The following is a 17,654-nucleotide window of genomic DNA, read 5'->3' as shown; positions in this document are numbered from 1 at the left end:
TCACAAAAGATGCTTGAGGATGCGCTATACACAGAAAAATGGTCATCACTAAAAAAGAAGGTGAATGTAGAAAATCTCCCAGAAAAGTACAAAGGAAATCCAAAGTAAACAATAGGAATATTTATGGAAAAAACAGCAGGGCACAGTCCTTGCCTATCAATAGTCACCTTGAATGTAAATGGCCTCAACTCTTGAGCTAAAAGATACAGAATGGATTAAAAAACAAAACCCATCTATTTGCTGCCTACAAGAAACACATCTTGGCCGGCGCCGCGGCTCAATAGGCTAATCCTCCACCTTGTGGCGCCGGCACACCGGGTTCTAGTCCTGGACGGGGCGCTGGATTCTGTCCTGGTTGCCCCGCTTCCAGGCCAGCTCTCTGCTGTGGCCAGGGAGTGCAGTGAAAGATGGCCCAGGTCCTTGGGCCCTGCAACCCATGGGAAACCAGGATAAGTACCTGGCTCCTGCCTTCGAATCAGCGCAGTGCGCCGGTCACAGTGCGCCAACCACGGCGGCCATTGGAGGGTGAACCAACAGCAAAGGAAGACCTTTCTCTCTCTTTCTCCCTCTCTCACTGTCCACTCTGCCTGTCAATAAATAAATAAATAAATAAATAAAAGAAACACATCTCACCAAGAAAGATACACACACACTGAAAGTGAAAGGATAGAAAAAGATATTCCAGGCTAACAGAAACCAAAAAACAGCTGGGGTAGCCATCCTAATATCACACAAAAACGGACTTTAAATAAAACTGCTAAAAGAGACAAGGGCACTATGTAATAACTAAGGGATCATTTCAACAGGGAGATGTGACTATTACAAACCTATATGCAAATATCACACAAAACGTACTTCAACACAAAAACTGTTAAAAGAGACAAAAAGCACACTATGTAATAATTAAGGTATAAATTCAACAGGAAGATGTGACTATTAAAAACACATATGCACCTAAATACAGGGCATTTGGCTATTTAAAAGAAATGTTGATAGATCTAAAGGGAGACCTAGACTCCAATACAATAGTAATGGGGGACTTCACATTCATCAATGGACAGATCAACCAGACAGAAAATCAGGAAGCAAACAACAGAGTGAATGAACAGTATAGAACAAATGGACGTAACTTTTATCTACAGAACTTTCCATTCTACAATTGTAGAATACACATTCTTCTCACCGGTGCATGGAACTTTCTCCAGATTTGAACACATGATAGGCAATAAAGCAAGCCTCAGAAAAACAAAACAAGCAAATCTTCTTGAACAACAATGGAATGAAGCTAGAAATCAACAAACCTAAGAATCTCTAGATGATACGCAAACACATGGAGACTGAACAACATGCTCCTGAATGAACAGTGGGTCATTGAATAAATCAAAAGAGAAATAAAAAAATTCTGGAAATAAAGGAATATGACAATAAAACATATCAAAACTTATGGAATATAGCAAAAGCAGTGTTAACAGGAAGGTTTATAGCAGTTGAGGCCTCCATTAAGAAATTGGAAAGCCACCAAATAAATGACCTATCAATACATCTCAAGGACCTAGAAAAACAACAGCAAATCAAACCCAAAACTAGTAGGAGAAGAGAAATAATTAAAATTATAGAAGAAATCAACAAAATTGAAACAAAAAAAATACAAAGATCGGCAAAACAAAGACCTGTTTTTTTTTGAAAAAATAAACAAAATTGACACGCCATTGGCTCAATCAAAAAAAAATTTAGGGAAGACTGCAATCAATAAAATTAGAGATGAAAAAGGAAATGTGGCCGGCGCCGCGGCTCACTAGGCTAATCCTCTGCCTTGCGGCGCCGGCACAACGGGTTCTAGTCCCGGTAGGGGCACCGATCCTGTCCCGGTTGTCCCTCTTCCAGGCCAGCTCTCTGCTGTGGCCAGGGAGTGCAGTGGAGGATGGCCCAAGTCCTTGGGCCCTGCACCCCATGGGAGACCAGGAGAAGCACCTGGCTCCTGCCATCGGATCAGCGCGGTGCGCCGGCTGCAGCCCGCTACCGCGGCGGCCATTGGAGGGTGAACCAACGGCAAAAGGAAGACCTTTCTCTCTGTCTCTCTCTCACTGTCCACTCTGCCTGTCAAAAATAAATAAATAAATAAATAAATAAAATAAATTAAAAAAAAAAGAAAAAGGAAATGTAACAACGGACACCACATAAATAAAACGAATCATCAGAAATTACTACAAAGAGCTGTAAGTCAACAAACTGGGAAACCTAGAATAGAGAGATTCCTCCACACATACAACCTACATAAATTGAGCCATGAAGACACAGAAAACCTAAACAGACCAAAAACCAATATGGAAATTGAATCAGTAATAAAAACCCTCTCAACAAAGAAAAGCCCAGGACCAGAAGGCTTCACTGCTGAATTCTACCAGACATTTAAAGAACTAAATCCAATTCTTCTCAAGTTAAGCAAAACAATTGAAAGGGAAGGAATCCTTCAAAATGCTCCTCTGAAGCCAGTATCACCTTAATTCCTAACCCTGAAAAAGATACAACAAAGAAAGAGAACTACAGACCAATTTCCCTGATGAACCTAGATGCAAAAATCTCCAACAAAATTCTAGCCAACCAAACCCAGCAACATAAAGATCATTCACCAGGACCCAGTGGATTTATCCCAGGTATGCAAGGATGTATCAACATTCATAAATCAACCAATGTGATACATCATATTAACTACTGAAAAAACCATATGATTCTCTCAATAGATGCAGAGAAAGCATTTGATAAAATACAACACCCTTTCATGAAGAAAGCTCTAAGCTAATTGAGTATAGAGGTAATGAACTTTCCTCAACACAACCAAGGCAATTTTTGTCAAACCCATGGCCAGCCTCCTATTCAATGGGGAAAAGTTGGAAGCATTCTCATTGAGATCCGGAACCAGATATGCATGCCCACTCTCACCACTGCTATTCAATACAGTCCTGGAAGATTTAGCCAGAGCCATTGGACAGGAAAAAGAAATTAAAACGATACAAATTGGGAAGGAGGAAGTCAAATTATCCCTATTTGCTGATGACATGATTCTATATATATAGGGGATCCAAAAGACTCCACTAAGAGAATATTGGAAATCATAGGAGAGTTTTGTAAGGTGGCAGGATATAAAATCAAAGCACAAAACCAACAGCCTCTATATACACAGACACTGCCATGGCGAAGAAAGAACTTCTAAGATCAATCTCATTCAAAATAGCTACCAAATAAAGATCAAATACCTTGAAATAAACTTAAACAAGGATGTCAAAGAACTTACAATGAGAATTAGAAAACATTAAAGAAATAGAAGATACAAAGAAATGGAAAAATCTTCCATGTTTATGGATTGAAAGAATGAATATCATAAAAATGTCCATATTTACAGATTCAATATGATACCAATCAAAATACCAGGACATTATTCTCAGATATAGAAAAATGATGTTGAAATTCATATGGAAACACAGGAGACCCTGAATAACAACAAAGCTGCCAAGGATGTTAGGAGAAAGGTACCCTAATCCACTGTTGGTGGGAATGTAAACTGGTAAAGCTACTGTTGAAGACAATATGGGGATACTTCAGAAATCCGAATATGGGCCTACATTATGACTCTGCCATCCCACTCCTGGGAATTGCCCAAGAGAAATGAAATCAGCATATAAAAGTTATCTGTACCCCCATGTTTATTGCAGCTCAATTCATAATAGTTAAGATATGGAATCAACACAAATGCCTATCAACTGAAGACTGGATAAAGAAATTATCAGAAATGTACACCATGAATTATTATACAGTGGTTTAAAAAAAAAATTGGTCACTTGCAACAAAATGGATGAAACTGGGAAACATCATACTTGGTGCAATAAGCCAGTCCAAAAAGGACAAATACCATATGTTCTCCTTGATCTGTGATAACTAATAGAGCACCTAAAAGGCAATCTACAGAAGTGAAATTGACACTTTGAGAAGCAATGAGTTTGAATAGACTTTGTATCAACAGTTGAGGAAAAGTTTTATATATATATATATATATATATATATATACACACACACACACACACACACATATACACATACATAGTAAAAAATAAAATAAACTGTGCAGCAAAAATTATCTTTTTCTCATAGTCAAAAAATGTATGAATGTCCATTTACAGTGGAGCAACAGAGTCCATTAAATACTTCTCTGATCAAATCTCAACAGTAATTTAAAACTCTGGAATAAATTATATTTCATATAGATTTATTTGTGTATTTTTTTACTTGAAAGGCAGAGTTACAGAGAGAGAGAGAGAGAGACAGACAGAGACAGAGAGAGAGAGAAATGTCTCCTACCCACTGGTTTATATACCAAATGGCCACAATGGCCTGGGTTGGGCCAAGCAAAACCAAGAAGCTTCATCCAGGTCCCCCTCATGGGTGCAGGGGCCCAAACATTTGGGCCGTCCTCTGCTGCTTTACCAGCCACATTAGCAGGAACTGGATTAGAACCAGCACCTAGAGGGCCGACACTGTAGCTCACTTGGTTAATCCTCCACCTGCAGCGCCAGCATCCTATACGGGCACCGGGTTCTTGTCCCGGTTGCTCCTCTTCCAATCCAGCTCTTTGCCATAGCCCGGGAGGGCAGTGGAGAATGGCCCAAGTTCTTGGGCCCCTGCACCCGCATGGGAGACCAGGAAGAAGCACCTGGCTCCTGGCTTTGGATCAGCGCAGCGCCGGCGTAGAGGCCATTTGGGGGGTGAACCAATGGAAGGAAGAACTTTCACTCCGTCTCTCTCTCTCTCACTGTCTATAACTCTACCTGTCAAATAAATTTAAAAAAAAAAAAAAGAACCAGCACCAATATGGGATGTAGACACTGCAGTCACAACTTAACCCACTATGCTACAGTGCCAGCCCCATTTCATGTAGCCAATATCAGAACTATTTTCTCTAAGAGTGAAATAAGATTTTGTTATTTTTAACTTACAGCTTTCCGCAACATGTCTCCAACAACCACACCTGTAAATGTATCCCATTCCTATTGAGCAAAAATATGAAGAATACAAAAATATAAAATTAATCAATTAACAAAATAACCTTAATTTCCCTGTACGATGGCATACAATCCAACTTTCTAAGGCACAGGAAAAAAGAACTTCTTTCATATCTTCCTATTCCTTGTAATACATTAACATAATAATAATGAGTTTATATACCAATATAAAACATTAATATAAAATTGAGAAAGATTTATGCAAACAAAAGATATAAGCATATTATATATATTACTCTCAACATCTAAATATTTATACATTTAATTCAATTAATGTTTGTCACTACCTGCTAATTTGTTCTTTCATATGCTATTCCTAATAGATAAGCAGTAAGGTACATCAAAACTTAAATATTATACATGTTGGAAAACATAAGCATTTCTGTTTTATTTTCCTGTAGATTGTCATTAATCCTTTCTTTTTCAGTCATAGAATCAAGATTGATTAAGTGCTATGAATTCCAATCCTCTAAGAAAATGTTTGTCTTCACCCTGGGCATGCCCCAGTTATATAACATTGGGCACTAACATACTGTTTACCACCTACTAACCAGAAAATGAGCAAAATACATGAAAATTTGAGAGTAATATGGAAAAGATCCAAAGCAACATATTTTTGCCTCTATACACCCCACCTACTCTTCGTATTGGCATTACACAGCCACAAATAAGTAAAACAGGAATGATGACTACTACAATATGTGAGTCAGATAAAAATGTTCACCTTTCCCAATGACAAGTTATTTATACTACAGGAGAGAAAATAGGCATTATTGCATGTAACACACTGATCCCAGTGGGAAAACATTACACAGAATTAGGGAAAGACATCAAAGTTAATAGTAAATATAAAAAGAATCAAGCTAATTAATTCAAGAGAAATTATATGTCAGCCAGAGTACACAGAGTTTGAAAAAAATTGTGGATGATTTGCATTCAATGAGGCGGGCCAAAAAGATAGTTAAAATTTGACTCTAAAAGCAGAGTTCAATGTTGCCAGGTCAAAGCTGCATCGTCCATATACCATCCACTACTAGCTTGGCTACTAGGCTGTCACTAATGGCATAATTATGAGAAAATTCACCAGCAAATAAACTTTAAAAATTAGAAGCAAATCAGTCATGAATTAGTAACTCTAGCTTTAGGGAGGTTCTTTTGAGAAGCAGTTATATAGCACATAAGAAACAACTCTCACTTTACAATCATAGCATAATTATGAGAAAAAAAATTCACCAGCAAATAAACTTTTAGAAAATTAAAAGCAGACCATGAGTGGATTAGTTAACTCTAGCTCAAGTAAGGCTCTTTTTGAGAGGCAGTTATATGGCAAGTAAGAAATAAAATCACAAATAAAGAAGACCAATTATATGTAAAAATTAACATAAGCCTACAGGCTCAAGAAAGCATCTGAGAAAGCCTCACTTTCTTGCTTCACCTGCTAACTCTTGAAGATCAGTGGAGGTAATACATAATGTAATGGTAAACATATATTGTCCCACTTTTTTCTATTATCAATCCTCCTGCTTAGGCCTGGAAAAGTAGAATACTGACTGAAGCCTAAGGTTAAGTCTATGTTCAGAAAATGTAGGCACCTTGCTAAATGACTTAAATTTCTATGACCCTGGACTATTGGGTTTATCCAATATGAAAATACAATTATAAATCAACATCATTAACACTACATTTTTATCTTAGTAAAACATACTAGGTTAACAGACAATACCTAGCATAAACTACCTTCTATTTTAACTCTACATCTACCCATTACCAAGTTTCTATGTAACTCTAAAATTTTCCTCCTTTAATTCAACTTACATTTTCTTGAAAAAGTTCCGGATGCATGCCACGAACAAAATGCAAAGCAAACATCAACTGATCAGCCTGCAAAGAATAATAGATGTTATCTTGCTTTTTCAAAATTTGTGTCTCTGTAAGCACATAGTCAGATTTCTGATTCACAAAAATCTGTATTTTCTCTTTAAATTACTTTTATTGATATAATAAATCACTAATTAGATTGCATCTACTTAGAACACTTCTAAGTTGGAGTTGGAGACGATACATTAAGTGATAAATTTTTTAAAGAAAGGGCTTAAGTGTCATGTGCATCTCACAGAATAAACTAAACTAACTCTTAGCCAGATGAAATCTAAGTGTCAGTTTTAGATTATTAATAACAAGATTAACCTCATATATCAGTAATCTTCAGTTTTTAATTGTGTAGGTTGAAATGCATGGGGACTACATGCAATTACCACAATTACAGTATTTTCTTGTACTGGATACTGATTAACCTTCTAAATTAAAAATTAAGGGAGATCCAAGATAGTTGTATAGGGAGTAGTCACACTGACTTCAGCCACCCTAGGGTACAAAAAAGGCAGGAAGGAAAGAGGGAAAGAGGGAAGGAGGAAAGGTAGGAAGGAGGGAAGGAGGAAAGGGGGAATGGGGGAAGGAAGGAAGGAAGGAAGGGAGGAAGGGAGGGAGGGAGGGAGGGAGGGAAAGAAAAAAAAAAAAGACCATGTTTCAGGAGTCTGATAGAAATTTTCCATGGAGAAGAGACTAAACAAGGAAGGCTTGTGGGACAGTGAGGGAAGAGAAACTGCTACAGTGGCTGGGCTCTGCAGCCACCTGTCCTTCATCTTACCATGTGAAGGTAAGAAGAAACTGCTGCATGCACCCCTATTACTCCAGCCTGGGAGGTGACTGGTTTGAGTGAGGACTTGTTCCAAGAATATAAGCCAGATTCTTTCTCTTCCCCTCCCCCAACTCCAGAGAATGCTGGACTATGCTGTGAAAAGTCATACAGCAGATCTCTGAATCCCTGCTACCAGAAGGGATCAGAGCAGTCAGGGCCCCTTGCAAAGCTGAGAACAGTTCCCTTGCACCCTGATATCATAGGAGTTTGGGGACATAAGCCCAGGAGCTGCACACATTCACTCTATGTGATCCAAAGGGGTTCCGCCTTAACTTCTGGGGGCTAGCAGAGGCAGCAGCTCGTGAAAAAATCTGTTCCAGGGACTGTGTTATGGCTGAAGGGGTAAAGCGACTTCAGCATCCCATATGGGCACTGGTTGGAGTCCCAGTTGCTCCACTTCCAATCCAGCTCCCTGTTCATGTACTCGGGAAAGCAGCAGAATATATTTTTATGTGCCAATGATGAACTTACTGAAAGAGAAATCAAGAAAGAAATTCCCATTCACAATAGCCAACCAAAAAAATCAAATACTTAGGAATAAATTTAACCAGAGAAGTGAAAGGTCTCGACGATGAAAATTATCAAATATTAATGAAAGAAATCAGCAAGCACACAAAAAATAAAAATTCCTTGCTTATGAATTGGAAGAATTAATATCATTATTTGTCTATACTACTTAAGTAATTTAGAGACTCAATGCAGTCCCTATCAAAATACCAAAGACATTCTTTACAGAATTGGGAAAAAAAATCCTAAAATTCACAAGGAATCACAAAAGGCCCAGAATAGCCAAAGTTATCCTTGGGTGGGGCAGGGGGATAAGAGAGAGAAAGAACGAAAGTAAAAGGTAAAAAAAAAAAAAAATCAAGCTGGAGGTATCATAACATCAGACTTCAAAGCATCCTACCAAAGTATAATAATTTTAAGAACATGGTACTGGGATAAAAAACTGACACAGAGATCAATAGAAGAGAATAGAGAACCCAGAAATTAATCCATGTACATATAGCCAACTGACTTTAGAGAAAAATGCCCAGATCATACATTGGATGAACATATATAGAAGAATGAAATTAGATCCATACCTCTCACATATACAAAAATCAACTCAAGATGGATTAAAGATCTCAATTTAAGATCTGAGATTATTAAATTGCTAGAAGAAAATAGAAGAAACACTCCAAAATATTGGTGTAGATGACAACTTCATGGATAATACTCCCAAAAGCACAGATAACCAAAGTAAAACCAGACAAATGGGATTAAATCAAACTCAGAAGCTTTTGCACAGCAAAGAAACCAAACAATAGAGTGAAAAGACATCCGAAATTATAGAATAAAATATTTGTGAGCCACCTGACAAATGATTAATACCCAGATTATATAAGCAACTTAAAAAACTTAACGATGAAAAACAACCAATCCAGTTAAGAAATGATCTCAATAGACAGTTCTCAAAGCAGAAATACAAATGGCCAACAGATATAAGAATAAATGCTCAACATCACTAGCTATGAGTGATCAAGTAGATATCACCTCACCCTACTGGAATGACTATTATCCAAAATGCTGAGAGTAATAAATGCTGGTTAATCCTCAAAATAGACTATACTAAGTGCTGCCAGTAGGAATAGAAGGATCATACCTTTAATCTGGTGAAATTAAACAATACATGTATAAAGAATGGAAAAGTAATTAGTAGTATTGACCCCACCATTTCTAAAGATAAATTACAGCATCATCATCATATAGGACATACCAAAATTAAGTAAATTAAATGATTTATGTATTAAAACACCATAAAACATTATTCTGTTAAAATGACACTATGTCAGAAATGGAATATGAAAATGGAATAGATGTAATTACCACATGATATTTCAAAAGCATGTCTCTTAAATACATGGCACCCATGAAAAATAAGATTTGGTGTTTTAATATGTTAAATGCTGTAAAAATTAACCTCTGGTGAGAATATTAGAGAGGGAGGAAGGGAGGGAGGGAGGCAGAGAGAGATAAAGGAAGGGAAGGGAGAGGGAAGGGAAGGAAGGAGACAGAAGCGGAGGGATGGGAAGGAAATAGAAGAGAGAGCTCACATCTACTGGCTCATTCCAAGATCCCCAAAATAGCATTTTTAAATTATTTGTTTACTTATTTATTTGAGAGAAACTACTCTGAATGATACTACAATATTAGAACATACATCACTTACATCTGTTAAAACCCACAGAAGGTACAACATCAAGAATAACAATATAAACTATGAACTTTAGGTGATAATGATCATCAGTGTAGGTTCTGTACCATTTCTGATACAGGAATCTGATAGTAAGGGAGACTATGTAGTATGAAGAGATGTGGTTATATGGGAAATCTCTGTACTTACTATGATTTGCTTTAAATATAAAATTGCTCAAAATTGTTTATAACTCTCCCCTACATTTCTTCTAAACTAGGGGATTTTTTGCTTTTTACTTGTTGAACTTTTTATTTACTGGAGCATCAAGCCTTTGACTGCAATGTAAATTAAAGACATGTTATCTCAAAAGTGAAGAGGAGAAGAGGCAATTGGAGAAGGTGTGTGGGGCAGGTGGGGTGGGGCAGTGAGGGAGGGAGAAAGGAAATATTATATTCCTATATTCTTAAAACTGTACCTATGAACTACAGTGAACCTGTCAAAAACTAGAAAAAAAAAGTGGAGTATACATCTCAAACTGATCAAAAACAAATTTTTTAAAATATACAGTTATAAAACAGCAAATGAACACAGAATAAATAAGGGACTCTCAAAATATAAAAATTGGGGAACAGGAACTATGACACAGACTATTAAGCCACTGCTTGCAATGCAAGCATCCCATACAGGAGTGTTGATTCAAGCCCCAGCTATTCTGCTTCCAATCCAGGCTCCTGGTATAATACACTGGAATGCATCCATGTGGGAGACCAGGATGGAGTTTCTGGCTCATCACTTTGTCCTAGCCCAGCACTGATTGTTTTGGCCATTGGGCCATTCGAAGAGTGAAGCATCAGATGGAAACTTCTCTAAAGCCTGTGTTCTTTGGGCTCACAAGCTCAGGTGTTTGCTCCCTTCCTTCCTCACTCTTTCTATTCTTTTCATTCTTCCTCCTCTCTCCCCTCTGTATCACTCTGCCTTTCAAATAAATCAATGTATATACAAAACTGGAAGCAGCTGGCCACAGCAATGAATTACTCTAAAAGCTATCAAGGTGGGCATTTAGCACAGCACTTAAGATGCCACTTGGGAAACCTGATTCTCATATGTGAATGTCTGGGTCCAAGTCCCAGTTCTGCTCCCAACCCAACTCCCCACTAATGCACATGCTGCAAGATAGCAAGTGATCTCTGAAATCCATGTGGAACAACCAAGTCGAATTCTTGGCTCTTGGCTTCAGCATGGTCTTGCCCCTGCTCCTGCAGGCATTTGGGGAATAAACCTGAGTACAGTAGATGTCTCTTCTATCTTTCTCATTTGCTCTTTCAAATTAATAGATAAAAATAAACATTTTTAAAATTACCATTTAATTATATAGCTAATTCCTTATATAGTTAATTATATGGTTAATTCCATATTCTTACAAACATATACAGTTTTACTATGTTTAGCCATTTCTTCCTTTGAACTAAGGAAGAATAATGTAGTCTTTAGTGTCAGTGGAGTTAAGGAAAGCCCCTGCCATTCTATGACTGTCAGATTTTCCAAGGAGTCAATAAAACAATTGCTAATTATTATTAAGGCCAAACTTCAAAATGCTGTCCAAAAACAAGCACATAATATGTGGTCAATAAATGGATAAATATTATTAATCTTTCACTTTGTTTTCTGGTCATAGAACACATCTGATCTTAGAAATAAACACTTACTTATACTATTATCAATCACATTATGACAGCACACAAATACTGATAAAAGGGGTATCACATAACTTAAAGACAGGTGAACCATAATTTTTCTCTGTGATTTTCCAATTTGGAAATGGAAGAAACTCTTTTAACCACCTGTATGGCAGGACAGCCTGACAAAGAATCCCTTTAACTATATATATATTTATTAACTACATAATAAGGAAAAACAATGATGATTCCAGAATAAAAACTATGTACTTTACAGAAAGAGTGAAAGAAAACAGGGAGAACAGGAATATAAGTATATTTTCACATTATATTCAACAAACTGAAGTAAAAGAATGAATGACTCAAAGTGAATATTTGTTGTTTTTTGAAACTATCAGTATCAAAAATTAACTAAATATTTTGGAGTTTACAATAGCTCTGACCTTTGCTTGTCAGATCAGAAAGTTTGGCAATTTTAATTCACTATGAATTTATCTCACAATTCTTGGGTTCTGTTATAAAATATTTTAATGTCAAGGGGACATATAATAAGCAAAATCTTAACTGATCATCTACAAGATTAATTAGCTGTAATGAAGAAAAATCAATAAGATACGGTAGACCACCAGCTGGTTTAAGCCAGCCACACCTTCTATATCATAACACACAACATCCAAATGCACACATACAAATTAGTTCAGGATTAATATAATGTAAAGAAAACTGAAAGACAACTTAATAATTGAGATCAATTTCACATTTCTAGAAATAGTACTTTTTGTACTTATATTTTAAAGAATCTTCAGCTTCAAGCCGAATGCATTTGAATTCCAACTCCAATATCCTCTACATCCAAGTAACCTAGAAAAAGGTTAGCAGTTTATTTTAAGTTATTAGTTTCCTCCTCTGTTTAATAGCATTTTTGCAGGCATTAAGGAATTATCAATATATGTAAGGCACTTAACAAAAAGTGACAGGTTAAAATAGCTATCTAATACACAAAAGCTGACATACTATATAATTTGGAAAGGAAATTTACTTTAAAAATATTCCATATACCCTGTGGATATCAATGAGATTAAGAAGCAGTAGAAAACATAATTAATTAACTAATTCCTTTTACTTCTATTCTACAATATTACTGCTTTCAAATATGTTGAATGAAAGGTATAAAATAGTTGTTACCTTACAGAAAATCCTGCTTTAACCCCAAAGGAGTTGACACAGCATAGAATTTGAGCATTCTCATTTGTGCTTGAAGCTAAATAATACATTTTAAATGAACAATTCTATGCACATTCAACTATAACAAAACTCAAAGTGTGAAATACAGTACTATTTCCAAGTTATCTAAAGAGAAGAAAAGTCTAAATTATCAAATTTCACTTTAACATTCACAGGTTATAAAATTTCAAAAAAGTGCAAGAAAGAGCTTCCACACATTTATTATAAGAAAACACATTTTGATAAGGAATAAAAGCCCAGCAGCATCCAAATTAAGCTATCTGTACAAAAAAATGCCATCATAAAATAGTTTTATTTTAAAATGCGCTATCGATCTGAATTTTACATAGTCAATGAACAAATTCTTTTGGAAAGGGAGGCAAGGTGAGCTACATCGATATTAGTATTCAAGAAATTGCATGAAACAACTTTAAAATTAGTATTGCTTCCATAGCATTTTAGATTTCTTTGAGACAATATTTTCATAAAGAAGGGGAAACATCAAGAATATATTTCCTCAATCCTCTATTCCAGCCCCTTTATGCATACTCATCCAATATTTTTAGAATCTAACACTCTAATAACTTCTATGAATTGAGATGAAGAAATGCTACATAAAAATACTTACTTGTAGATAGTTGTATTATAATCAAAGTCATGGGGAGTCAAATATATTATGTATCCTACAATTTTCTAAAAGATTTAGGTAACTGAATTAAACTCTTGGCTGCTAAAAGAAAAAAAGTAATATAGCCAATAATTTAATAGAAATTCTAGATGGCTTTATTTGGTTTAGTATATCAAAAGTCTAAATTTTCTGCTACAAAACAAGTCAATCATTTTTCTGTTTTAGGTCCACTTGCTTTCAGTTTAAAGTGATGCGAATACTAACAATCCTAGTCTGTCTCTATTTTAAGGGCCTATTGTTGCCATACTGCTGTCACCAACACAACAGCAATATCAGTGGGAGAGAAACCCTGGCACGCAGTTTAATTTTACGCTGATTACTAAAATCCAAAGCTTTCACTTAAATATGAAGTTGGTTCCATCTTCAGTAAGGTTATACTATTAAATCTTGAGAAATATCTCATTGCTTTAAGATGAATATGCTTTCTGAATTTGTATTTGCCACTGAAACTACAGAATACTGAATTCATGCTGCATTAACAGTACTGAAACACAAACATGAATTTCACAAAACAGATATTCCATCATCAATTAAAAAGCATGTCTTAAAAATCATAAGCCACAACTTTTTCTAATGACTTTCAATTGCTGAGTACTAATATATTAAGGAGGTTAAGCCTCTCAATCTCTCTTCCAGTGTAACAAATGCTGCCTTTAGTCTAACTTAAATGCATTTTAACAAAGTGACTTAAAGAAAGTAAATCTGGGTATATTTCTCTGATACAGTAAATTATCTTGGTAATTACTCATGCTTTCCTAATAACAACATAAAGCATATGAAATAAGGATTTAAATATCATCATTAAATATATTGTACTACTAAAAATAAAATAAGAATATACAAACTGAATTAAGGTACACAAAGTACAAACAAGCAACAAATTCCTAATAAGCTACTAATCTTATTAATGGATAGGAAGGAAGTTTTTATCTTTCAACTGAAAACATTAAGAATAGCACGTATTCATAACATCCAATTGCAAAAAGGGTTCAGGGAAGCTTAAAATAATTGTAGTTCTACATAAAATTTTTATAAATCATAGCTTATGTAAATCTAGGAGCCTTAATATAAAAAAAATCATTAAACACATTATCATAATATTAACCAAAATGAAACTAGAGCTTTATATTTTCATTAGAAAATACGAGGTTAAAACTATATTTTAAAAGCTGCATAATCGGGAGAGAGCAGCAAGATGGCAGAATAGGAAGGGAACACACTGATAGTCCAGGGAGAGACAGTTTAATAAAAGTGGAGATACTGCAGGTTCAAGGAAGAGTAGGGGATGAAACAGCAGAGGAAACTCTTCCGGAACTAGTGATTCACAGTCTACCTGCGTGGAGAGCGTGGGAGCCCAAGTTCGGGACACCAGCGGCAGACTCAACACAACAGCGCTGGAACACGAGGTGAGCGAACCTCAATAGCCCGAGACACCAGCAGGAAAGCGGAAAGAGGAGACTAGAGGGAACGAGGCTTGAAACTCCATGGGGAAAAGTTCACCAGGCTAACTAGGAGAGAGAGAGAGAGAGAGAAAAAAAAAAAAAGTGACCGACACGGACACGAGTTTATCTCTCTCCGCTCACCTCTCAAAGTCGAGCAAGACAAAGAGCAGGCACCATCTTGGACATACGTCATAAGCAGGGCGACCTCAGGTCTGCACCCGCCCTGAGCCTAGCAGAAACACCTGACTCTGGGCGGGGGGTGGGGGGGTGGTGAAATAACAGGATTAGGACCTAATGAATGTGTGGTGCTGGTGAACTGAGACTGTGAAGAAGGAGACGGTGGGAGAGAAAACTCACGGAATTCACGTGAGTGCTCTCCAGAGACGCTACAGTTCGGTAACCTTGGCAACACAGTGGGAGGCTGCAGGAGAATTAGAGCCCACACTGAGGGCAGCAGAGATTCCCTGTGTGGTCCTTGGGAAAGAGCTTCTGATCACTGGCTCCTGTGGGTATATCATTCGCCTGCTAACTACCTCCAATTCAGTTCAGCTGAGGGAATTACTTCCCTTTTGAATCAAAAAAAAAAAAAGAAAGAAAGAAAGAAAGAAAGAGAGATTTACCACGCCTAACCTGGGAGTGTCACCTTTGGCACACCCTCAACCCTGAAAAACCAAACAGAGCTCTCAGGCCACACCCATCTCAAGCCTCTAAGGCTCCATCCAAAGCAGACAGTCCACTTAATCTAGAGTCATAGTATAACGAGAAAAAACACCACAGTGAAGAAACCAAAGAATATCTCCAATATGCCAAACAAACGCAAAAACCAAGCTAACAAGAACAAGGAAGACATTATGACGCCCCCAAATGAAAAAGACACCCCAATTCAAGATTATGAAGATGATGAGATAGAAGAAATGCAAGAAGCAGATCTCAAAAAATTGATAAGAACATTAAGAAGTTCTCAAAAACAAATTCTTGAACTACAGAAATCCTTAATGGACAAGATAGAAAATCTCTCTCGTGAAAATGAAATATTAAGGAGGAATCAAAATGAAATGAAACAACTAGTAGCAAGAAACTGTGATAGTGACGAGAAACCATAATGCAATGAAGAATTCAATAGATCAAATGACAAACACATTAGAGAGCCTTAAAAACAGAATGGGTGAAGCAGAAGAGAGAATATCAGACTTAGAAGACAGAGAACAGGAAAGTATACAGTCAAACCAAAGAAAAGAAGAGGAAATTAAAAATCTAAAACATATTGTTGGGAATCTACAGGATACTATTAAAAAACCCAACATTCGGGTTCTAGGAGTTCCTGAAGGCATGGAGAGAGAGAAAGGATTAGAAGGCCTTTTTAGTGCGATACTAGCAGAGAACTTCCCAGGTCTGGAGAAGGACAGATATATCCTAGTACAGGAAGCTCATAGAACCCCTAATAAACATGACCAAAAGAGATCCTCACCACGACACGTTGTAATCAAACTCACCACAGTGAAACATAAAGAAAAGATCCTAAAAGGTGCAAGAGAGAAACGCCAGATTACTCTTAGAGGATCTCCAATTCGACTCACAGCAGACTTCTCATCAGAAACCCTACAAGCTAGAAGGGAATGGTGAGACATAGCCCAGGTACTAAGAGAGAAAAACTGTCAGCCCAGAATATTATATCCTGCAAAGCTCTCATTTGTGAATGAAGGTGAAATAGACCTTTCTTAGCAAACAGAAATTGAAAGAATTTGTTGCCACTTGTCCTGCCCTGCAAAAGATGCTTAAAGATGTGTTACACACAGAAACACAGAAACATGGTCATCAATATGAAAGAAGGTAAAGGAAGGAAACCTCACAGCAAAAGATCACAGGAAGCTCAATTTCTCTTTGACATAGAATTAAAATCTGATTCTCTGTTAAAGCAATGTGTTATAGTAATCTATTATGTTGTCTTGATGTCTGTTAAATTCTAATTGTTCAAAAACAGCTGAATTTTTATTAAGGGCTATGGGTTATTTAAATATGTGCTTATTTTCAAAGATTTGAATAATCACCTTGTAACAATGATCAAATTTGGTCTATGTTATGTCATGATTTTAAGGAATCTTATTTCAACCAGATATTTTGGATTTTGAGCCTTCTTGGCATTCTTGACAGGCATTCAAAAAATCAAAGTTCCAAACAATCTGGACTCTAAAATTTCCAGTTAATCTTGGACTTTGGATTTTCCAGTTTGGGCCCAAATGAAAATATCAAAGGACCTATGTCTCTCATCTTATAGAGACACCAACTAATCAGGCTATTTGGAGTATATTAGAAGTACTGTCAAGGTGTGACGTGGTACTAAATTTTAAGTTTGTATAATGGAAAATGCTATTAATACAAATGTTTGAGAATTAAAAAGTCTAATGATCTTGTGTTACTAGACATGATAGTTATCTTAATGAGAAAGCCCCAGAGGCCTAAAGGGTTAAATACTTGTAAAATCCTACAGGTGCTTTCAAAAATACTGTGAAGTAAGCAAGTGCATCTTGTTGGCTGATGAGTTTATCATTTTAAACATGGCAACTTAAAGTCTTTGCTGCTCATAAAACTAAAGTGTTGTTGGTTCTGTGTTTAGCTGTCCTTCTATAGGTTCCTATGGGCTTTTTCCAGCCACTTGTATTGTATTCAGTACTTTGGGATGGCTCTGTAAACAG

The 17,654-nt window shown here is 36.5% G+C and overlaps 1 protein-coding gene across 3 annotated transcripts in view; it reads right to left on the bottom strand.

Moving 5' to 3' along the window:
- Window positions 1–17,654, bottom strand: part of DYNC2H1 (dynein cytoplasmic 2 heavy chain 1) — a 367,993-nt gene that overhangs the window by 176,584 nt on the left and 173,755 nt on the right. For all 3 annotated transcript variants that reach the window (XM_062196938.1, XM_062196939.1, XM_062196940.1), the window contains 2 exons: window positions 6,870–6,935; window positions 4,989–5,039 (listed from right to left, as the gene is read on the bottom strand). In XM_062196938.1, the coding sequence (XP_062052922.1) occupies window positions 4,989–5,039; window positions 6,870–6,935 (117 nt within the window). The remainder of the gene's footprint in view (window positions 1–4,988; window positions 5,040–6,869; window positions 6,936–17,654) is intronic.

This window comes from Lepus europaeus, chromosome 7 (assembly GCF_033115175.1).
Source record: "Lepus europaeus isolate LE1 chromosome 7, mLepTim1.pri, whole genome shotgun sequence".
Taxonomy (NCBI): Eukaryota; Metazoa; Chordata; class Mammalia; order Lagomorpha; family Leporidae; genus Lepus; species Lepus europaeus.
This window is presented reverse-complemented; position numbering and strand designations above follow the sequence as displayed.